Raw genomic sequence first — 24,861 nt, forward strand, 5'->3', positions numbered from 1 at the left:
AATCTAGTGGTTTTTTTCTGGTCTATAACTTGCTTACTAGTTCTGCAAGAATTCTTCTTGAAGAATAACTACCCTGGGAAAAAACCCCCTGCACTTATACCAACCATGTGAGCCCACCACAAAGGCATTATTTGAAAGGCCACTGTCAGCATTACAGCTGTAATGCATCAGGCCTCTCCTTTGTAGTAACCTACTTCTGCTGAAATCATTCAATGTACAGTGGTGTGAAACAAGAAAAAGGTCTCTAAGACTCAAAAAAACAGAGCTTTTGTTTAGAAATGAGAGAGATGGTGAGATCAGTGTTTCAATTCAACATCCACATGGTGATCAGAAACCACAATGGAAATAACAATAATACACAGATAGCATGGAAAAGGATTTCAGTGTAAGAGAAAGATTCCTCAGTCTTTCCACCCTAAAACAGTATTCAAGCTTCTTTTATTATACTGTTTATGTTAACCTCATTCATTCTTAAAACACATTATTCCCTTCAACAGGAAAAAAAAAACAACCCACCTACTAATAATATCAAATATATTAGGTAATTCTTAAAAAAAATGGAAGTATTGATCACATTTCACCCTGCAGTAACATGCAACTTTGGCTGAGAGCCCCTCTAGTTCTAGCCCCTCTAGTTCTAGCTTCTGGCACACAGCAGCACTGTGATCTCCTGAGTATGAGGATTTGACAGTGCATCTCAGAAGGAGATCTTCACCTTTAGGCCACTGGTTCATATAACTTCTGCAATCAGCCCTTTGTTTAGGATGTACACACATAGACACAAAGAAGCTTAATGCTACTGAAGTCAAGTGGATGGGAGTATGTGCTTGAGTGTTATCCTGATTCAGGGCCAAAAATATGTCTCTAGAAAGAGGTTAAAAAATGGCTGATGGAAGTTAAGACTCTGATGGAGAATTCTTCTAAGTATTTAACACCCAGTAGATCATGAGTGTCAAAAGATCTTGCTCACTTTCTTCCACTCAAACCAACAGAAAATCCCAGAGGTGCAAAGCTTTAGATCTCAAACACTTACCACCTCAATGGGGTGTGTGTGTATGCCCGGTATTTCAAAAGTATCAACATTATCTCCACTTTTCAGGAAGAACTGTGATAGACAGAGGTAGAAGACCAGCCTTCAAACTGCTTCCACAAAACCTCTTTAGTCATACTTATTTTTTTGTAAACTATATTACTGTTTTTAAGTATGTGACACGTTCACCTGGTGAGCTGTAATTTAATAATTGCACTTTGACTGAAGCATGCACTATAGCATTCAATAGCCAAAGGGATCCTGTACAAGGCTCACATTTACACACAGAATTTTTAGAGCTGGTTAACCATGGAAGCACACTAAGCCACCATGCCTCCTTGTCAATACCCACTACTGGATTTTTAACCTTCAAGCCCATTGGAGCCAATGTAAGGTAGGAAAAGAGGCTGCAAAGTACCGGATTTCTGCAAGTTAAGAGAAAACAGGATGCCAGCTAGCAAAAGGGATTCTGCTAATGACCCTGGTTCAGGAAAAGGCTGCACAGTCAGAGGACCCTTACCAGGTAGCAGGGAATCTATGCTGGCTCTCATCATAAAGACTGAAAATCCTAAAGAAATCCATCTTTATTGATTCACTGCTCATAAAACTACTTACTGTCATTCAGGAAAGCATTTTAATAGCTTAGAACCCAAAACCTAATTCATCTGTCATCCCTGTAAGTCTTCAGCCACTTTTAATATGCTGTCCCCTGCTTGAACAGCAGTATAGCCCCCATGTGCTAAAACTGGAGACCAGCATGCTAGTTCTGCATTCCAGAAGGGACTAGGAAACAAAACTACTCAGAACATCTTCCTATTAGCAAGGGTCAGCTTATCAGTACACAACATGCTCATTTTCTATAAATACACCACGGTGTTAATTTCAAAGAAAGAGCAAAACCCAACATGGAAGGAAGAGTTCATCTGGGAGCAAACAGATGAAAACTTGGCACATACAAATCATGGCCAGAATGGTAGGAAGGCTGCTAAGCAGCTTTGTTACAGCCCCTAAGTAGTACCAGCAGTAGCAAAGAATATACTATTTTTAAGATGGAGTTCACTTGACCTGTATACAGATACTTGGACTGAGGCAACCCTTTCAGTTGCAGTGTCAGCAAAAAAAGGGACAAAGGTAAAGTACTGGCACAAATGAAGTATGTGAATTTTAGCAAAGGATTTCATAGAAAGCATGAAGAGCAGGAAATTACCTTAGGAATACTGCCTAGCAGGAAGACAGATGCAGCTTTGTTAATGGGCAAAACCTCATGCCCCAGAAAAATTAGTTTATTACAGCATAATAAAAAAGGCATGAGAAGAAAAAGACAACCTGTAGGTAGCATGAGGTGGTACTTGCCCCTCCTGAAGGATACAAAGTGAAATGAGCTGCACAGGAAAATGGAGGACAGAAATAGTTCAGTTGAAGAATGGGAGAGGGCAATCGAGACATAAGGCAAAAGAAGTCTCTGAAAGTGGACTACTGCTTCGGGTAGAGAGACCACAGGTTTGCAAAATGCAAAGGGCACCAAGCAATCTACTCCCAGGACTCAACACATTTAAATTTTTTGCTGTATCTGAGCCACGACTCTCAACATTTTTAAGATCAAGCCAGAAAGTAGGAGGAAAAAGCCACATAACAACTGTGAACCTCATGAAGACATCAAGTGAAAAGATGAAGAGCTGCAGGAAGAGAAAGGAGTACCTTAGCTTTACTTTTAATTTACGTTGAAAGCCTTCAATTTGCAGACTAAAATTTAGATATGAAATGCTATTATTCTCTTCATTTCCTTCATTCTGAACTAGCCTTTCCCCCAGTGGACAGCTATTCAGTCCAAGAGAGAACTGATGCTAAAATCCTTTAGTTCTGATCACTTCCAAGTGAATTTTTCAGTGTGTCAACAGATAATAACCAGATGAGAGGAAAACCAGCCACAGCTTGTCGAAACCATTATCTCCAACATATTACACACATCTGCCTCTGCTTTTCTGTTTAATCTAAGTGCAATAATAATAGGAGCCAAGAAAGAACTCTGATGAAACAGGTCAAATCAGTCATTCAGTCTGATAACTCTCTACTGATAGTGCTTGTGCCAAGTTCCTCAAAGGGCAACTTAAAACAACAACAGGCATAAGTAATTCTGTAATATTAGATAACAAAGAAAAACATCTTTTGGTTCATGGCTTTTTTTTTTTTTTAATTCTGTTAGGACTCCTAGCCCTATAAACATTCGGTTAATTTAATGACAGTTTCTATTCAATTTCATTCAGGTTGCAGTACTGAACTTTGGAAACAAAGATAGTAATGTCTTTATCTTCCAGGGCATATGGTCAAGTCCAGAAGTGTCTTAGCATTGCTCAAAATATATTAAACCATTTGTCTCACATTATATGCAATCAAATACCTTTTAGAAATATTCTGAACCAAGACTTCTACCACATGAACTTCTGTGAGTGAATTTATTGAGTAAATAAATCCCTATGAGACTTCTACAGAATTACTGTTTTTCATTTAAATTGGGTTTCACCATATTCCCAAAGAGGGTCAAAGAAAGAACCCCATGATGGCTTTTCTGTATTGTGCCATTTATACATCCTCTCACTTCTGCATTTCTACTTACTAGGTCTTTTACTGTTATTATTATATATATATATATATATATATATATATATATATACACACACACACAATTTTTTTTCTGTTTGGTGCAGTTCATATAACCAAATAAAAGCAGTAAGACAAAAAAAAAAAAAAAAAGCAACAGTCAAAGTCCCCACTGAATGTTTCAGTATATCAGTTTTCATGCTTAACTTTGAGAAGATAACTAGTTAATAGTTATACCATTTAAACTACAAATTATTTGTGGAGACAAACATCCAAGTTGCAAATAAGTTTTTTTTTAACATGAGTATTTGAAAGAAAATAATGTAAAGGGTAAGAACTGGCTGTGTCTTTTCTTGAAAAGAAAGAAATGGAGCGTGCTGAGTTATAAAATTTTAGTTGTGTTGTAAATTCTGTATGTGTGAACCAGAAACAGTATTAGGACTGTTAGAGAATACTCAGTTTCTATCTGCAATTATTTTGGTTTCAGAGCCATTGCACAACGCTAAACAAACCTTATAGACCTTATACATTTCAGTCTAATATCCAAACTGTGATTTACCTCTCTACTACTTCTCCCATGCAAACAGCCATTTATATTATGCATCTGTTCTACTTTCAGACAGAAATTATACATTAACTACCTTTACTGGCAAGTACATCCTTATGTTCATTTTTAATGGAAGAGAATCTCTCCAGGCTCTTGCTTTCATTAATTTCTTTTGACTATTACCATTTTAAAGAGACATTAATTTTCTCTGCTTGAAAAACACGAGAAATTCCATACCTTCTATGACTCTGACTTTGTTCCTTTATGTGTTTAAATTCTAGTATCTGAAATACTCATAACTCTCCCAGAAATAAAAATATGACTGGATGGGGATTTCTGAAAGCTCCCAATACTCTATTCCCATTGAAGTCACTGCTAGTTTATTCCATACTCCTGTGAAATGAGAGCTTGGGCAGCACTGAAGCCTGATTTCATGCTGTAATGTTTCCATAAATGGACTTCTAGGTATACACAAAATCTATTTTTAATCCATAAGCACTCAATAACATCACCAGTGTGGATTTGCTCTATGTCTATATTCCCACTTGTGAGTTTCCCTAATAACTGTTGAACCTGTTGGCTAAATTGAGGATAAAGCCTCAAAGGTATTTCAGTTCTGTAAGCTTTCTGAAGACTAGCTGGAAAAGAGAGAGAAGAGAGACTGTATTAATGTCTCCCAGGGAGCTGGGAAGAATCTCATCCTCACTGTTCAGCAATCAATCCAGAGGGAGAACATTATGGTATGCCTTAACACTGGGAAAAGTTTAGAATGCAGCTCACATTCACAGAATCACAGAATCAATTGAGTTGGAAGGCACCAACCAAGATCAAGGAATACAACTCCCAGCCCTGCACAGGACCATCCCCAAGAGCCAGAGCATGTGCCTCAGAGTACTGCCCAAACACTTCTAGAACTCTGTAAGGCAGCCTACCAATGAGGTAAAAAGCCTTACGTCTGCAGTACTTCAAATGTACAAAGAATTACATTTGATTTGAACAAAATAAATTATGTTTAAGCCTTAACACAGTAAGATTTAGACATTTTATATCTGCATTTAGGTAATTTAAGGAAGAAAATGCTAAAACAAATTCTAAATATATTTGGGATTATTTACTTTTCTTTGCTTCATAACTTCTGATCAACAGAGGAAAACAGTATCTTACAAGATGTGAGTGGCAGATGGGTACCAAGTATCTCCCACAATACAGTCTGAGGTGCAGGAACACATATAGGAGTCAATGACTATGTGCACTACAGCTGCTCTGGGGAGGAGGGCTGCAGGTGCAGATCTTTCAGTCAGCACTATGCCTGAGTGGGTTTGGTCAGGATGAGTTAAGAAGAGAAAGAAAAAAGAGCTGGTTGAGCAGTGAGACAAACACAACTGAAAAGATTCAGAAGGTAGAGAGGTACAGGGTTCAAAATATGTAAATTCATGTTTGCACTTATATGTTCATGCAACCAGCCCACACGCCAAGTATATTCCTACAAATGTTACCACAACAAGATTTATGATGTTCTTTGCAGTATTCAATCAATCCCTTTTCCCTCCAGCACTTGGAACTCTGCAGCAACCCCTGGCTCTATTTTCGTGACTATGTACCTTCAACCAGGTGTGGCGAAGAGCTGCTTCCTTTCAAGCAGTGATTTCAGACCCTGCCAGAAACCTCTGATAAATTCATTCTCCATGAGTCAGACACTAATACCATTATAAGGTCTACACCAGCTGACAGGAGTGAGCTGGATTAATCTCAGTTGACCTCTGTACATATAAAAAACTGCTAACATAAGATCTTGTGAAGTATATGCTGGCCTTAGTCTATTTAATAACTGTCTGAGATCCTGGGGAGAAAAAAAAAAAAAAAAAAAAAAAAAAAAGAAAGCCAAATCTAATCCTACATCTTCTCCTACTCCAACAGCAGTGTCAACCCTCCCCATTTTATCCCAGAAACAGTGGTAGTGAATGTTTATTCTTGAAGCTTACATTTCACAGAGTAATGGACTGTTACAACTTGCAAGTCAGAAATAACTACTATAATGCCATTGCTCACCACTCTAAAGAAATCTTTACTCTTATCCTAAAAATGCAGCACTTTGAAGAGATCTAGAAGATCCAAACCATGTTTCTCAAACAACAATAAAAACAGAAATATTTTTAGGTAATTTTGTGAGCTTGCTGTGCTAGTGACCTACTTGCCCTAGACCTGTGTTGAGTGCAAAAAGAAGAGACACGCAGAAGGTAATTCATCCCACCTGAAGGCAGAAATCTTAAACAAATGGGATGAGCAGTTCTCTGCAGGTGTCTTTTCTCTCCCCTTCAATTATAAGGGAAGCTTTAGCAAGATGTCCCATTTTTCAAACCACCTGAGTTTTTTAAAAATGAACTATTTTTTCTCTACAAGTTGCATTTCAGCCTCATTTTACAGGTAAGGCAGACTGAATCTAAATGCAAATGTGTATGAATCCCTTAAGCACACAGCAAACCAATGCACAGATACAGATGGCTGTACATACATATACACACACTTTTCAAATGCCTGCAGCCAGGACCTGAGATGAAGTGACTGACCTCATGACAGATTTTCTGATCTATTGTGGAGACAGGCAGATGGACTGAATCACATCTGAGATTTCAGCTCAGTTCTAAAGGTACAGGTAGGAAACCTAGCTTTATATCTTAATTTTATTCTGAGTTTTTAGTTTCACTTTTCAAGATTGCTTGTTTTAAAAGAATATTTAAAGACACCACCATCAAGAACACACAGTCTGCAATTAAGTATAACTTAGCACAAGATCAAGTAGTTCTGCCCCCCAGGAAGATGAGCTATGTTTAATAATATTTAAATCTATTTTGTCTCATCATACATATATTGTGCAGCTTGAATTTTATGACTTTTAAGATGTCAGAGAACATATTCATAATAAAGTTGTTTTGACTATGGTAAGCTCCATTTAGACAGGAATCAGAACTCAACAAAAATGTGTATATCTCAGATTTTAAATAGTTCTTAGTTAAGAAAAAACACCTAATTGTGTTGAAAACATCAGAAAAAGAATTACCATAACATGTTTGACTTAGTAAAAAGAAAATTTGCCTATTAATCAACTCCAACTGCTCCTATTCATCAATAGCAGCCATATTTCTGAAATGATTCATGGGCTCCAAAATAAAATGAAAATTTAAATCTTTTTGAACGCATCTGTGCAGGTGTGTTCCTGTTCTTATTTTGGATGTTTTTCTCTGCTGTGCTGACTTTGTACATTTGGTTTTTACTTATGGACTGAAAGAGAAAACCAATTGTTCTATTCAGTCTGGGGACTTTTGTAAGCCCAAACTCACTTCTCAATTTCTCAATTTTGAGTGAACTGAACAAAATGAAAAATGAATATTCACTCTATAACTGTCAGGTAAATTGAAAACAGGAATAATGAAAGCAAAATTTCTGTACAGTAGCAATTAAAGACTGCAGATTTTGAAAAAAAAAAAATGCCAAAACCATTATTCAACCTTCTGTAAATGTGGTCCATACTGATATTTAATGAACTGCATCTCCCTGTGATATAGTTGTAAAACTTGGGCTGACCACAAGAGATAAAAATAGTTCTTCACTTCCATACTTAATTAAGAAAACAGCACTATTTCAAGTAGAATTTAACAAATTTCAATGAAAGCCTTTTGCAGTTATCCAGTAACGTGTCTTACATTTTGCTCACATCTTCCAATAAGCTGCCAAGATTTAAAATGGGTTTCCTTTTCAAGCTAGATAGCATACATTTTTATTAAGAATGTTTTTATTACACAATGGATCCCTAAGTAAAAGAAAAGTATATATAACCATAAAGAAAATTGTGCAGATTTTATGGAGATTTGTGCAGAATATTCTGCAGAGTGTAGCAGCACCACCAGCATTCAGTTTGCAATGCAACAGATATAAACAATACAGAAAAAGTAAACAGACCTTCAAAAAGCTACTAATTCATCAAGACCACATGATACCAATTCTGCAAAACAACAAAGGATTAGAAAGAGTTTCATTGACATATAAACCAATATTATAGACCAATATAAACCAGTATTAAGAACAACACATTTAGGATTGTAACATTAAGGTTTTATGTCCAGGTAAGTCCAAAACTGTAGAAGCAAAAGAAGCATGACCTGCTTTTCAATGTCTATAAGAACAATAAGAAGTCCTGCATAGATTTTAAATACAAGGTTGTAGGGCCTGTTAACAAAACTGTAGCATTTTGACACCTTAATTCAGAGTTAGGTGTATTGTACTGAGAGATTAGCATCAGTTTAAGACCATGCATACTACTAGGGATTGTGAAACAAAATGAAGCTGTAAACTCTGCACTTATTTGAGAGAAATCCTAACTATATGTGACATATAAACTTCCTTAGTGGCTGACAATGTCACTTGGTCCTTCAGGAATTCTTTGCAAAACAAAGGCAAACAGAAAAGGATTATTCTGAAATTGTTCCAGCAGGAAGAGCCAAAGGAAAAAACTAAAATCTTACAGCACAGAGACTGCCTATTATCTTTGTAATGCTGTATGGAAACAGATATTTGCATTGGAATCAAGCAAGACTGCACACTGTTTGATTACCTTTCCACAGACAGACTGGCTGTTATGCACACGGGCACAGGAACCACCACTCTTAGACAAAGGGGATGTGGGAGAAGGTGGCAGAAATGGTTAAGGTCTTAAAACTAGATCCTTTAGAGCACTAGAAACCAGAGAACTCCAGAGAATCACTACGACTTCCACTTGACACCCCCAGCACTGGCATGATGAATGCAAGCCTGAATCATGTTGTAGCAGAGGATTTCTTTATGAGGAGCTGTCTGAGGTATTCCTTTTTCACTTTAGAAATTATCAGAATAATCATAAGGACAGAGACAGTAATCACTAAAGGATAATAAAAGAGTAACTCATAATTTACATACTTAATAGGCAGAATCAGCTGCTGCCCCAGTATTGACTGAGTGATCCTGAGGGATTTATGAGACACAATGCTAGATACTGTATTCCTTAGTCAAATGTTTCTTTGCATACAGGACAGCATTCTTATACCAAATCTAGAGGGGTGCACACATTAAAGACATAAAGACATTCCCTCTCATGTTCTCTGTAATGTTCCTTTCTCCTCTGTACACCACAGGGCAGAAAAGCCATAATTGTTATATATACTATTCCTTCTCTTCTCTACTGAAAGTCAAAAATGGATTCATTGGTATGAATGTGAAGATACCAGTTAATACTGAAAAGACAGACCTCAAGCCACAGTGGCAATACCAGCTTCATTATAGTTTGACCACTTTTAGCAAAGATGTCTAAAAACTGACAAATTGGAGAAACTAATCAGTGTACTGGGGAAATTAGTGCTAATTAAGTTATCTGAGTACCTGAACTTTCGCAACACAGAAACTGTAAAATAGATTAGCATTTTATTTACCGTTCATTATTAAGAGGTGAGTTGCAGCTGAAATCGCACTACATTAATAAGGTCACAATTACAGCAAGTTACTTCTTTGCAAACTGAACACAATCACACAATGCTTAAAATTCCATTATTCCCAGTCGTGGGGACAAGGTGAAGAAGACAGGATCTACACCTAGCGTCCATTTTCCACAGAAAGTAAAAATGGCATGCATTGGCAAACAAATGCACAAAATATACATATACCTCACATGAGGTGCACATAGACGGTCTCTCCCACACAGCTCATTGAGGAATACAGAGACTGAACACATAACTTATTTTTCATAGAATCATCTAACCATAAATTGGTTGGAATGGACTTCTGAATGTCATTTAGTCCAATCACCCTGCAATGATCAGGAACATATTTTCCTTAGCAAGAGCTGCACTACCACATGGGGGAACTGGGAAAAGCCAAATCTGGCAATGTATCAGACTGCTTGCTGACACAGGGCTAAGATGAGGCTTCAGTTTTACAGACATGGGGGGGAGCTCCATCCAGTGCACACTGAAACAACAGGATGCCCTTCCACGTTCACCAGCAAGACATGGAGCAGTTACTTCAGCAGGAAGTAAGGAGAAGTCTTGGCACACTATCCAACTTCTTCTGGCCCCTCTGTCTTACCAGTCATTTACAATGACCCCTCCCCTTTCTACTGCACAGCGTTGTTACACCCAAGGGGAAGATTATTTGGGAAGGTGAGGCAGGGCTGAAGCTCCTTCATCTTCCTTATGACACTCAGTACATGGCAGGTGATGCACCTGGCTCAACATGCAGGATTTCACCCTTTACTCCCGCTGTGTCTGGCCCTACAATGCATCTAACAAAAAAAGCCAAAACATAAAAGCTCCCCTCACCACCACCACCTCCAAAAAAAAATTAAAGATTTTTAGTTCATCTGTTTTATTTATTTTGAACATTTAACAAGGCTGCGTAGTCAATTCAACTTTGTACCTAATGTGATTTTGAACTTCTTTTTTTAAAAAGTATGTTTCAGGTTAAACCTACATGTTCAGTGATCTGACAGTGCTTTCATTTTTTGGTTTTTTTTATGTCATGGCAAAAACCAAAACAAAAATGTCTCTGATGCTTTCTTTCTTTCTGGCTGCTTTCCTTTGCTTTATTTTTAAAAACAAATATTTAGTGAAAAATTTGTGAGAGCAGTGCTTTGTTTTGAATACAGTAAATGTGGGGATTTGACAGGTTCTAGAAATCTTCAGCTCAAAGTCTTGCCAGTCTATTCTCAATTTCCTTTTTCTGAGCCTCAGATGTCAGCACCAGTCAGTCAAAATTTACCAGCTTTTTAACAGAAATGCCATGCATATGTTCAGGAAAAAGTGGACATTCTATGTGAAACTATTCAGCAATCATTATGGGTAAGATCTCTTTGTTAGTGTCCATCATAAGTAAGCAGAGTGTATGTCTCAGGTAGCTCTCTGACAGAGGTTCAGCCAAGCCCCCAGGGGGAGCTCCCTGGGTTTCCTGGAGTCAGCTCTTTCACCAGGCCCACTCATGCCCTGTGAAAGCTCTGCCAGCTGCTGCTGCACACACAGGAATCTCTGTCAAAACCAATTTAGAGACCTGCCTCTTTCACGTGCTGGCATCTATTTTTTCTGGCAATTGTGAGCAACTTTTAACTGGAAAGAACATCAAGTCAGCAAGATAATGATAATAGTGTGGAGTTCAGAGTGGTTTGTCTTTCAAGAACAGGCTTTGCGTTAGCCACAGTAACTATAACATAAAAATTTAAAAAATCTACAATACTGATTTATAATAAATAACTGAAGGAAATGCTTCTCTCCCACCTTTGGAAACAGAAGGGAAGAAGAAGTTGTATTAGGTGACAAGGCTGGGTATCTCCCTAGAATACTCACAGTATTTTTGATCTGGTTTGGCCAAATACCTTTGAAGCTACCTGCAAATACCTTTTTGAAATTGATGTGCTACCAATTCATTGTCAAAACTGCAATGACATGTACTTAAATTTGCAATCATTTCACTGTAGAAGCATATATAGAAATACATTTGGTCTCACTTCTGATAAGAAAAACAGGTGACACTTTTTCCCTTGCCTAAGGTAAACTTTAAAGCAATCTGCTTGACAAGGTTTAACTTTAGATCCTGCAAAGGTTGGTGATGGCACAAAAGATAGCAGGAGAATCAGGAAATGGCAGAGTCATTGGAGACAAATCCTGAGACAAGATCCCTGTACAAAAATAAAAGGGAGCTCCTGCGAGCCTTGAAAAATATCCTGCACACATTGATAAAAAAGGCCTTTAAAGTCATTCTTCAAAAAAATAAGCTGAACTGACATATCCAGTCATTGTGATTTCTTCTTCGTGACCTTCCTCTATATCCTTATGCACTAGATGAAACCAAACCCAGAGAACAAAAGTGCAAAGTAACAAAACCAGAATAATAGCTTTCCCTGTTTTGTTCCACGGTTTCTTTAGAGAAGAGACTGCTATTTAACTCCCATGCCACTGAAGTCATATTCAGGCAAGCATGAGAAAACCAAGATATTTGATTTTTATACAGGACATCACACTTTCATTTTGTGTAATTCTTTGTTCCCCAAAACTGGCTGTTCCTGTGCCCTGTTATTTTACCTCACGTATGGCACATGGCTCTCAGTTTGCAAAAACAGTGGCAGCTCTGAGCAGGAAAGTAGACAGGAGGTAGGTCAGCAAAGACAGCAAGGCCACAGCATTTTAAGGATGGCTGCACCCTGGTAAGGATCTTTGCCCACATGCAACTGTGGCTGTGGGTGGCACTTCAGCCTCTCCGAGCTGCCAGGGCTCAAACTTGACATTGAAACTAAAGGTATTTACATATAGTGATATTGCCTGCAGGAAAATATGGTCAAATGCACGTATACTGCCCAGGACAGGCTTACTGTGTGTGCTGTGACTGGTGAGGAGACTGGGGAAAGCAGGGAACAGCCCTACTGATCCACTTCTCATCCTCCTTTGCTTGCCATTGTGGGAACACAAGTACAGGATCAGACCTCACATACATTCTAGAGTATAGCATGAGGTTCCTCTGTGGTGCAAACAACTTTATTTCTGGAGTGATGCCTGTTTCTATTTTGTCACATGGCCAAGAGAATTCCTCATTTCTGGAGGTCTGTTGGGAGGCAAGGCTGTATGTATGGAGATCAGGCTTTGCCATGCAGGTCCAAGAACAGACTCAAGACACCTTAACATTACTCAAGGGTTCTGCAAAGATGGGGTTGTCACTGCAGCCATTTCTCAGAGGCAGCACTCAAGACACCCTGAGTATACTGTAAACAGGGTGTGTGCGCTGGCAGAGAACTGACTCTGGAGGTTCAAACGTTTGTACCGACTAATTATGTAACAGCAGACCACACACATACTAGGAGCAGCCAGATCACTACTATATCTGATGCTAGAATTTCGGATTTTGCTTAAAAGAAGCATTTATTTTCCAGAATCTTATAAATGTCAGGAACTGATGAGAAATGCTTATCATGTCAATAAGCTCTCCTGGGTGACAAGTATTAATTCCAAACAAAAATAAAGTCAAGCCTATTCAGCTGCAGAACAGTATTCTTCCATTAGGAGGGTGGAAAAAAAAAAAAAAAAAAATAATTCCTTTCCCCTTCTCACAATTTCAAAGACATCTTAATAGAGCAGCAGTGATACATGTATACCTGGGGGTTTGGGAACCCCAGGTCACACCATATGGCCAGCGATGAAGCAAATCAGCATCCCCCTGTGCGAACTGCCAAACATTCAGACACATAACAAAGCAATGTGAATGTGGCTAATGGAACAAGGGAACAGGCTTACAACCTGATCTACAAAAGGAAACAGAGCCATAACTGGGGCCTTCCATCAATTTCAAAGCAGAAAATTCCCTGTAGCCTTCTGCAAGGTCTTAAACCCTTTTACTGACATCTGGATGTGTGAGTGAAATCACTCCTATCAGCAATTATCCCTGCTGTGGAATTATGATTAAGAACCTGTGTTGGTCCATCTCCACAAAGAATGCCAAGGCATAATCACCACCTACTTCTGTTCTCACTCAGCATTACTGCCACTGGTTTGCTAAGGCAAAGGATTTATCTTTCAAGAAAACTGGCTGAAAAATAAGGGCAGGATAGTACATAAAGGGTTTCTAGATCCCACAGTACATCCAGTGATCAGCATTCTGTGTATCTATTTTTATTCCTTTTCTCTAGCCAGTCTGGGTCTCTGCTTCGTCCTCAATCCACTTTTTTTGTGAGTCACATCAGATTAGAAATACATTCAACTATGAGAAAAATCTTTTGCATCTGATTCAAAAGGAAACAATAACAGAAACCCCCGCATATTACATTTGGAGCCTCTTTAAAAAACAAACAGAAACAATGCAAGGCACTGAAAAATATGGACAAGTTTCCTTATGGTCTTGTTTAGAAATGTGCTGCAGCTGAAGTCACTTGTAGGATATCCTGTGGGTGACACATAAGGTAGTCAGTACAGGAGAAAAAGAAACTGGACATTTGAACACAAGGCTTTGTTCTGCATTTTTGCTACACAATATGTAACTACATCAGTTACCCCTCCATCTCTATCAGTGCAAAGGATTTGTTTGGTTTGTCTCAGTGTATGGACACTGACCAAACATCATAACTTTGAGTACTGCACACAAGCCCCTCACTACAAGAAAGAAAATGAGGTGCTGAGGTGCACATCCAAAGAGAAACAAAGCTCAGGAAGGGTCTGGAGCACAAATCTGAGGAGGAGTGACCAAGGGAACTGGGGAAGCCTGGAGAAGAGGAAGCTCAGGGGGACTTTATCACTCTCTACAACTCCCTGAAAGGTAGGTTTAGCCAGGTGGGGCTTGATCTCACAAGTAACAAGCAACAGGACAAGAGCAAGTGTCATTAGGAACACCAACTGAGATTTTGATTGGATATTAAAAAAGATTTCTTCACTGTAGGGGTTTTCAACCACTGGAACAGGCTACCCAGGGAAGCATTTGAGTCACTATACCTAGAGGTATTTAAAAGATGTGCAGATGTGACACTAAGGAATATGGTTTAGTGGTGGGTTTGGCAGTGTTATGTGGCCTCAATCTTAAGAGTCTTTTTCAAATTAAACATTTCTACAAATCTTTGATTGCATTACAAACTCATTCCTATGCATTTTATTTTATCCTGTATTAATTCATGTGAACTGTGTGCCACAAGAAGTGCTGATGGAAGTTTTTCCATTGATTTTAGTGCAACAAAAGTCAAGATGGCTATTTTAAAAGTTTTTCATGGACCTAGTGCTTATTAAATAGTTTTACAAAGTCTCAACATCATCAAGTCCTAAGGCACAGCAGGGCTAAAACACATTGTCATTAAGTTTGAACAGAAGGTAAAAGTGTGTCCTCCTACACCATCTCCAAATACACAGAGCTCTAATTAACAAAGCAGAAACATGGGATGTTGGCCTTCACAGCGTGGGATATGGAGCAAAAAGGAAACATGAAACTGAAGATTACTCAAGTACAATAGGAAGCTCAAGATCATGGAGGATTTATTCACTACCAAAAATATTAGAGCCAAACCCAAACTCCCAAGAGAACGTATATCCAGTTTCACACTAAACAGGACACTTCCTTAGCTTTGTAAACAGGAGACTGACTTGAAACAAAGTGCCAAACTACTCTATGCAATCCAGTATTTCAGCCAAGAGATCATCACCAGAAGCAGTGATATAAGAGCTCTCTTTTATCCAAAATGTGGTATAATGTAATCAGTCTCATAGATACAATAGCAAGAATTTTGGAGGCAATTCTTGAATTCACGTTGAATCAACTGACTAAAAGATTACTACTGAATTTCTCTGCATTAGTGGGCAAAGTCTTACTAAAGAGAATGCCAACAAACAGCCTTCATGGTATTTCTTAGGACTCCTTCAGTATCCTGATGTCAAACCCCTTCAGGTGCACGAAAGCCAGGGCAAGCCAGGGCAGCCCTTCTTTGGGGTTGCGATGATGCTAAAAACTTTTGAGAATAAAAATCATTGACCTGGACTCAATGATCATTCTTTGTCCCTTCCAACTAAACATATTTTGTGATTCTGTGATAGGCGAGTATCTATTTCGCTATATTAGAAGATATTCTAAAGATAAAAACTGTATTTATTCTGCAAATGCAGAGCTGGCAGAAGTGCTCATCAAGCCACATTCCACAATTTACCAATAGTCCTAGCAAATCTGGAAGGTCCAGTTAACTGGAGGTCAGCAAACGTGACACCCAGCTAGATGAATGACCAGGAGGATAAGGGAAATACAGGCCTGCCAGCCTGACCTGAGTGCAGGGGAAAGTCATAGAACAGCTTGTCAGCAGAGTGTCATTACACAGAACATGCATGACAACCAGGGGATCAGGCCCAGTCAGCATGGCTGTAGGAAAGGCAGGTCCTGACCGACCAACCTGATCTCCTTCTGTGACCAGGTGACCCACTCAGTGGATGAGGGAAAGGCTGTGGATGTTGTCTGCCTGGATTTTATATTCTGGGTCTACCCTGACTGGACACCAAGTGCCCATCAAGCCTCTCTATCACTCTCCTTCTCAGTGGGAAAAGGGAGGGAAAGTAAGATGGAAACCAACTTGTAAGCTTGATGCAAAGCACTTCACTAAACAACAACAACAACAAAAGCAAAACTTTGGTGTGGATAAACAAAGAGAAAAAAAGCTTATTCTCCACTTTCCATCAGGGGGTGATATCCAGCCACTTCCCAGGAAGCAAAGTTGCAGCAGATATAGTGATTGCTCTAGAAGGCAAACACTGTAAAATAAAAAATACCCCCCATTCCTCCTCCCTCCTTTAGCTTCTATATCTAAGCTGATGTCATATAGTCATATGATATGGAATAGCCCTTTGGTTAATTTGGGCCTGGTTGTGTCCCCTCCCAGGACCTTTCCCACTCCCAGCCACTTGAGAGGGGCAGAATGTAAGAGACAGCCCTGATGCTGTGCCAGCACTGTTCAGCAGTAGCCACAACACAGCTGTGTCATCTACACCTTTCTAACTACCAATGCAAACCACAGCACTGTGAGGGCTGATGTGGGGAAAACTAACTCCATCTCAGCCAGTCCCAAGACACTTTAGTAAAGCTTCTGACACCATATCCCACAGAGCTATCCTGAAGAAAACAGATACTCATGGCTTGGAGAGGTGCACTATTTCGTGTACCTATAGTCCAAGTCCAGAGAGTGGTGCTGAATGGAGTTACAGGCTGGTTACTGGGGCCAGTCCTGTTCAATATCTTTATTGATGCCCTGGATGAGAGGAGTGAGTGCACCCTCAGCAAGCCTGCAGATAAAAGCAAGTTGGGCAGGAGTGTTGGTTTGCTGCAGGGTAGGAAGGCTCTGCAGAGTGATGTGGACAGGCTGGACCGATGGCCCAAGGCCAATCGTATGAGTGCAGAGTAAACAGCTGGGCCAATGATTTGCAGGTCTTTTCCAACCTAAACAATTCTATGATCCCTAATTTTACAAATACTTGATACACTTGGTTCATAAAAAATATATAGTTATTTTTACTCACCTCATTTAAATATAAACTATTCGAGCTTTCTTATTACGCTCTTGTATGACCTGAACCCCTTGACTTTAGCAGAATCATGAAGATGGTCAAAGTTGGTCAGAATTACGAAGATGGTCAAAGAAATGGTCATTCACATGATGAACATTACTGCACTAATGATCCCCTGTGAACTTTCCATTTATGCCTATTCCTAGATGTTTTATGAAACACAACATCTCTGTGGCACGGACAGAACTCCCAACGCTATTTTAGATTTTCAGCACTGCTCAGTTTCTACAAATCAAAGCAATACAGCTATCAAGTTTTCTCTTCCAGCCCTTTAAAGAATTAGCTGGCCTAATTCAGTTTCATAGTAATACTTCAAAAAGCCCCAAATGAAAACCAAGAAGTTTCAAGAGACTGTCTGAAGAATAATAGTGACTTACACTATGATACGCATCTGCCTGATAAAACATATTTCAAGTTCCTTTAGAGAATTCCTCTATGCTGCTTGCTGCTGAGTCAGGGTTGGAATTCTCATGCAATATGCTTTGATATTTCAGTCCAAGCTGTTAATTATACAGATAAGAGACATCATCAAAGTCAGATAATTGCAGACCAAAGTGCATTACTGCAGGGAAATTAGTAAGGCTTTTTTTTTTAACTGATGAAGCCTGAAATACATATTTCTATACAAAATCTAGAAAACAGGGAAATAAAGCATGTAAAAACCAATTTATTTTGGCCATTTCACAGTTGACAAAATTTTATGTTATCAGAGTCCTCTAAAAAATGTATACAAGCCTATTACAAAAGAACTCAATAAGTGCATTCTAAAAGTGATGTTCTATACAACTAGTGATATCGGAGACATTTCATAGAATCATGGAAACATAAAATCACAGAATCATGGAATGGCTTGGGTTGAAAGGAACTTTGAGGGTCATCTAGTTCCAATCCCCTTGCTATGAGCAGGGACACTTTGCACTAGACCAGCTTGATGAAAACCCCTGAACAGGCCTTTCTGGGCAACTTGTGCCCTAGATCCACAGCAAAGAACTTCTCCTAATACCATAAAATCATAAGATGGCTTGGGTTGGAAGGGACCTTAAAGCATCTAATCTAAACCTATCCTGTTTAAAAAAACAACCAAACAACCACAAAACAGAAAACAACACAATTTTCTCCCCAAAACAGACACTTAACATTTGTTTGGTGAGAGAATACCTCCCAAATTACCATACACTTTTCCCTGTGATCAGGCATCAGACAATACAGGGAAGAAGAGGGTAGACTCAATGGCATACATCCATTTGGACCAGGCCTTAAAGAGCCAAAAGCTGTTGGCAGTTCTCCAGAATTGTAAAGTACAGTTTTTTCTTTGTATTTTGGTGGTGCACAAGCAAAGCAAAGTTTAAAAATTCCAGGTTTTTTGGATTCATAATGAAAACCACAAGAGCGTGGAATCTTATCATGAGTCATCTGATGTTATGGTTTCAAATCCACATCAGAAGATACTGATTCTATGGTTTTCAGTTGTTTACATACTGAAATGACCTGACACTATGCTGTCTGTTTTGTTCTGTCTTTTCTTTGAACTCTGGATTTTGAAGTTTAAAGTATGTATGGTGATGCTTAGTCTGAAGATACAGACTAGGCATACTTCCCTATACTAAGCAGATGTTTGTTCAATAACTGATAAGAAAAAGCATGTGATGTTTCAGTTAGACATTAGATAGTAAATAATATTATTTAGCCCTTTTTATCTTCTACTTTTCACCTCTGAATACACATAAACAATCAAAACAGGAGAAACAAAATATCAGACTTCTTGTAATTAGGCAGTATTACCTGCATACTGCAAACTGAGAAACTGAGTCAAAATTGCACAATGGAAGCATCTGGAAGACCTCTGTGTTATTCTGATGAACTTTAAAGTATTTAACTTAATAGCATTAATAAACCCTCTAAGTGAATACCAGTACTTTTGCTATAAATGTCACTGGCACCTCCAGGACACTTTAAAAAATTGATTAGTGCTACACTGGATTGCTGAGTCATCAATGACCGTCCTTCAACTAGGACAAGAGGATGTCTTGTAAGCAAGTTATTTATATTCTTAATATCTTCAGCAGAAAGTACAGTCTGGTTAGACTTGGTAGTCATTAAATAGCAATTTTTGTATGAGCTGCCCTCCTCCATAGATTTCTTATCAGATCAACTTCAGTCTTAAGTAAGAGCAATTACAAATAGGCCAAGTTCTTTCAGTCTGAAAGAAGAAAGGCAGTATTGAATCATGCACACTGCAAAGCTTTGTTTTGGCCAGAAGGAAGACCAAGCCTCCATATTAAACTCTGTGTATGCAGTATCACTAAGTCATCTCACTTGGAACTGTAACTCAAAGGCTTGCTTTTTTTTAAAATAAAATGTGCAGGTGGTCTTGAACTTCCCAAGATTTTTTTTTTTTTTTTGAAGCTGAATAGGCCTTGTATCCTCTTCTCTCTTAAAAAATTTAAAAACCTAATAATCATGATCATCAACCCAGAACATAATATTAAATTACCTTTTATCTTTGCTGTGTGTTTTGAGAGAGACTGTTGCAACACATTCACCCAAATGTACTGCATGCTCTCAGATCCCATTCTGTATTGTCATATCTGCAAATATTTACAAAGCAAAAAATACTGTCTGACTCAGCAACGCAACTCACATGTCTTTCATGCTGTTCCATATAATTGCTTCAGACCAAAACAACACAAAAACACCACTGCGAATTACAAAAGACAGAAATACTATTAGTGGCCTACAGCCAACTGTGGTCTAAGCATTTGCTTGTGAGCCCATCACATGCATGCAACATTTGGAATACTGCTCAAAATCTCTGGCTGTACAAATATAGACCTTCAGTCAAGGAACTCAGCAGTTTCATTTGAGTAAAATCAGGGAGATCAGCAGCTGGCCTGCTTTAAATGTTGCAACCCCACGCCAGAACACACCGTCCTTTGCAGAGAAAAAGCAACAGGATTCCCAAGCACAGGGAGAGAAGAGAGAAAGGCTGCAGCATGCAAGGGGTCTGCACCTCATCGAAGTCTGCGACCCCTTCAGAACCTCCTTAATGTCCACTCAGGAATTGCAGAAGTGTCTGACTTTAGCGTGGGCACATTCATTGTAGGTTGCAAGGCTCACTAGCACATGTCCCAGGAAAGATGAAAGGTAAGATGTAATTACACATAGATCTGCCACCTTCCAACAGCCCCAGTATCAGTCCACCTGGTACCCACAAAGATCAACCACTATGAGTTGCCTTGGGTAATTTTAATGGTGCAAAGCTTAATCAAATAGTTAAAATTATCACAACTAGGAAGACAGCAATTAAGTAATAATTTCAGAGGCTTGTTCTCTTTATCACTCCAAGAAGCAATTTCACCACAGGAAGTCTTCTAAGGAGTAAAACACCCATCATACTTCCATTAATATGAAAGCTTTACTTATATTAGGGGGTAATGACTTCTTCATTGACTGTACAGAGATGATCAGAGTAATACACATTCTGATGTTCTAAGTATATAAGTTTTCAATGAAAAAGCTTATCTGAAGTTTGAGCTGGATGGAAGCTTGCTTAGCCTTATTCGGAGACGGTCTCAGTTTCATGAAGATGGCAGGCTAACAAGTCATGAAGCTTGATAAAACACAGAATGACTTTAAAGAATGAAACAGAAATAACAAATATGTACTTTTATTGCAAACACATACTTTTTTTTTCTTTAATGAGATTAAATTTGACTTCTGTATCAGAAATAACTGCAATTCTATCCTGCTTCCTGACTCAACATTTCAAGAAAATATCCTCCACCTTCTCTGTCTTCTTTCAGTGACTCGGAAAGGCATAAAATATTATTAAGTTCAATATGGCTTCAAACTTTAAACACAAACATCTTCCTAAATCAACAGTATACCCATTACATGCATTGTATACATGCTGGAAAATAAACACTGGCAAATACAGTCTTGAAATGGCTCAAGGGCCTGGATTTGGAAAAGGATTTATAAAATACATAACTGCTGTCAACTGGAAGATGTTAACTTGAAGACTGATGTTAACTCTGTTATGTGCAAGGAGAACATCCTGCATTTCGTCGTCTAAGAAGGTACACGGCAACGTGCAAAAGCAAGCTTTCCCACGTGAGGCTGGAACATTCCAGGCTGCTCCCTGGCCAAAGGCCCATCACTCTTCCCAAACTGAAAGTCATGGATTCTAGAGGTGAATTTCAGCATTGCTGTTTCTGTGCAGTCTCCCCCTTCGCTCCCCGTGTGGCCACGGCACACGACCACGTTCACTGGAGACACCTGCATCCCGCACCGCCGCGCTGCAGACCCGGGGCAGCACCTCGGCTGTCCAGGACATCCTCTGCCGGCAACTCCCGGAGGGAACCGCAGGGGAGCTCAGGCTGAAAACACCCTTCCCACGGGGCGGGCGATGTCCGAGAGCCCGCTGCCGCCCTGATGGGTGCGCACCATCCCCGGCCATCACACGGGACGGGGCCAGTCCTGGTGGGGCAGTGCCCAGTCGATCCAAGGGAACACCAAGCCCTGGGCTCAGACCCTCCGCTCGAAGAAGTCCCCTAACCCGGCGAGCAGCACGCCGACTGCCCTTACAGCAGTCAAGGGCGGCGAGGCTGTGCCAGGGCCGAGAGACGATCCCGCTCCCGGCCAAGGATCCCTGGGGCGACGGCAGCGCCCCCGACACACCGCCCCTGAGAGCCCCCGCAGCGGCGCCGGTGCGGCCGGAGACGCCGCGAAGCCGCCGCTCGCCCCGCTCTGCCCCGCCGGCGGCACATCGCAGGCACACGGGGGACACGGGCCCAGGGGTGCCGAGAGACGCCCGGCGGGGCCCGCCTGGGCAGCCGGGACCGAGCATTCCGCGTTGTCTGCCCCTCCGCAGACCAGAGGGGACGCGGGGAGTACCGCCGACTCCCAGGAGATCTCCTCGAAGTTGCCCCGAGAAGTTTGGGACCGCCCGGAGGTGCAGCCGCCGGGAAGAGTCTCCCCCTCAGCCCACACCTCCCTCCTACCACCTGGTCACACTCTCCCGGACCGGCTGCCAGGACGGGACCCCACGACCTGGCTGAGCCCCCGGGACGGGACCCCACCCGGACCGACCCCGGTCGCCCTCTGGGCACGCGGCCCTCGCTCCCGGGACAGGGGGAGCGGCAGCCCCGAGGGGCCCTTAAGGGCTACCGCCGCAAAAACAGCCCTTGGGAATAAATAAAACAGCAGGACACCTACCATCTCGCCTGATGTTGGAAGCCCGCAGGGCTTTTATAGATCCACTCTGGGCAGGGGCGGTGGTGCCCTGACGGCTGCAGAAGTTCGCACAGACGACGGCATAGAGCAGGAGGAGGATGAGCAGTTGCATTGGGACCAGCTGCGAGCGGGACCGTGTCTCTGCGAAGAAACGGGCTCTCTTCTCCCGCCGAGGGTGCTTCCCTCGCTCGCGTTCTCTTCCCCCTTAGCGGACTTTTTGATTGTTGCGAGTTGCTTGTGTGTTTGGGGGAGTTGTAGCCGGGGGGCAAAAAAGGCACAATCCCCGCAAAAAAAGCGCAAAACCCCAGAGCACGCGAAGCAGCGGTCACCGCCGCCGCGCTACTCTCCGAGCCGCCTCAAAACTTCCTGCATGCTGAACTCTCGGCTGCCCTTCTGGGCCGGCCAAACTCGGCAGAGGTGCGCAGCGCCCGGGCCGGCACCGCCGCCCACTCCCCTCGCCCGGCACGGCCGTGCCCCAGTAGCAGGCGGGGGCTGCCGCAGCCGTGCTCCCCCGCGGCCGCCGCCGGGCTGCACCGCGCCTCGCACCGCCCCCGCCCGCCGCGCCGGGGGAGCCGCCGCCGGGGTCTGCCGCGCCGGGAGCGCCCCGCTCTCCGCGCCGGGGGAGGAAAGGGGGCCCGCGGGAAGGGGGCGGGAGCGGTGCCCGGGCCCTCCCTGAGCTACCGGCCGCGCCGTCTCCACTCCGGGCAGAAAGTGGCAGGAGGGATGGTGCGAGGAAGGGGCTGTCCCCGGTGCGGAGTGAAAGCTCCCGGCGACTGGATAGGACAGTCGTGTGCCAAGGGCTCTCCGCCAACACAGGGGCCACGCACCCGGCGGTCCCGTCACCCTCGGGCCCGCGGTGGCCACGTAAAAGTCATCTCTGGGCCGAACGCCTGAAATCTTCGAGCTGTGCCAGGGCGGGTGAGATGACTTAGTGGGACAACTGGTGAATAATCCGCAGTTGTCCCTGGGAGAAATATGTGGGCTTCTCCTGTCATGCCAAGCACTGTCCTCTTTTTCATAAAAAGTTAGTTCTTGCTAATTTAGACCTTCATTAAATTGAGTTTGGTATTAAAAGATTGTATTACTGCCTGGAAGAGTTTAGGTCTAAACCAAAGGTTTGTGAGGGTTGTAATCAGGTTGCTAGTTTAATACTCTTTCTTTCCATTAGTTGCAATGAAAATAATCCAAAGGAAGATGCAAAAAAAAAAAAAAAAAAAAAAAAAAAAAAAAAAAAAAAAAAAAAAAAACCCCAAAACCACCACGAAACCTGCTTAGGTTTTAACAGTTCTCTAATAAATTTTTCCCTACTCAATTTATTTCTTACAACATTTTTTGCAGTCTTAGCCAGTCTAACTAACAAACTGTTACATGCTGCCAGATCTTTAACAACATGAAACATACGTCATTAGCAGAAGAATGTCAATATGGTGCTGTATCAGGAGTCTTGGACGAGTCCTGCTACACTGTGAGTTCTGCCTCTGGCTGTGTGAAGCATTTTCTCCAAGAGCATGCTAGGATGACAATGGGACTGAAACATCTTGTATGTCTTAGGAAACCAGTAGGGTGCAATTCTGTTATGCATAATTCATGCTCCTTTATCCCTTTCATGTTCCCCAAAACTGACAGCGAACCTAATCCTGCTCCCATGTGGTAGATAATGGAAAGACTCCAACAGTGCTTCATTTGTGAGCAGATGTGACTATATTTTAGGTGCCCATTTCAGGGGGAACTAGTGCACAGAGGGAAGGTGGCCAATTCAATCATCCTAATAGAAACAGAATGTCAAATAGAGGACACAGAACAAATGAGTTTGGGGGAGCTCGGGAGATGTTCTCTCTTCATCCAGTCAATGGTTCTGCCTCTCTCCACTTCCTTACAAAGAACTGCCAGAAAATGCCAATAGAATCCCTGCTCTCCAGCTTTCTTCTGACCTTTACCACAAGTCATGGTGAAGTCTTGCCTTTCTTACTGCCTTCAGGCGCTCCTTCTCTTTTAGATTTGGGATGCTGGAATCTGTAATTGGTTCTCTTTGGGGAAGTGGCCATTTTAAGGTGGAAGAGAAAGAAGGACAGATTTCCTTCCAGCCAAAAGTCAGATGAAAGATGTTTTGACAGTATCTGAGCAATTGCACAATTCAGTCAAGAAATGGCAGTATTTCCCTGGTTGTTTCTGTATTGAAATTCATCCATATAAATTTGCTTATATAAAATTCATATGTCTTCCCAAGACCTGGGTATAGAGACAGTCTCTCTGGCCCCATGCCGTGCTGGCTGCAAAGGTCCATCTTTAACAGAGCAGTAAAAGAGACTTTTGTCTTCAACAGTCCACAGCTGTTTGGCTGACGTGCTCCCTGGCTTGATAGAGAC

At 41.3% G+C, this 24,861-nt stretch overlaps 1 protein-coding gene across 4 annotated transcripts in view; it reads right to left on the bottom strand.

Moving 5' to 3' along the window:
* PDGFD (platelet derived growth factor D) overlaps window positions 1–22,927 on the bottom strand; it is a 138,467-nt gene extending 115,540 nt beyond the window's left edge. The window contains exon 1 of one of the 4 annotated variants that reach the window (XM_059838626.1): window positions 22,478–22,927. In XM_059838626.1, the coding sequence (XP_059694609.1) occupies window positions 22,478–22,607 (130 nt within the window). In that variant the 5' untranslated portion in view covers window positions 22,608–22,927. The remainder of the gene's footprint in view (window positions 1–22,477) is intronic. The other 3 variants (XM_059838629.1, XM_059838625.1, XM_059838627.1) reach the window with 3 other exon arrangements.
* Between the last annotated feature and the right edge of the window lie 1,934 nt (window positions 22,928–24,861).

This window comes from Haemorhous mexicanus, chromosome 2, assembly GCF_027477595.1.
Source record: "Haemorhous mexicanus isolate bHaeMex1 chromosome 2, bHaeMex1.pri, whole genome shotgun sequence".
NCBI lineage: Eukaryota > Metazoa > Chordata > Aves > Passeriformes > Fringillidae > Haemorhous > Haemorhous mexicanus.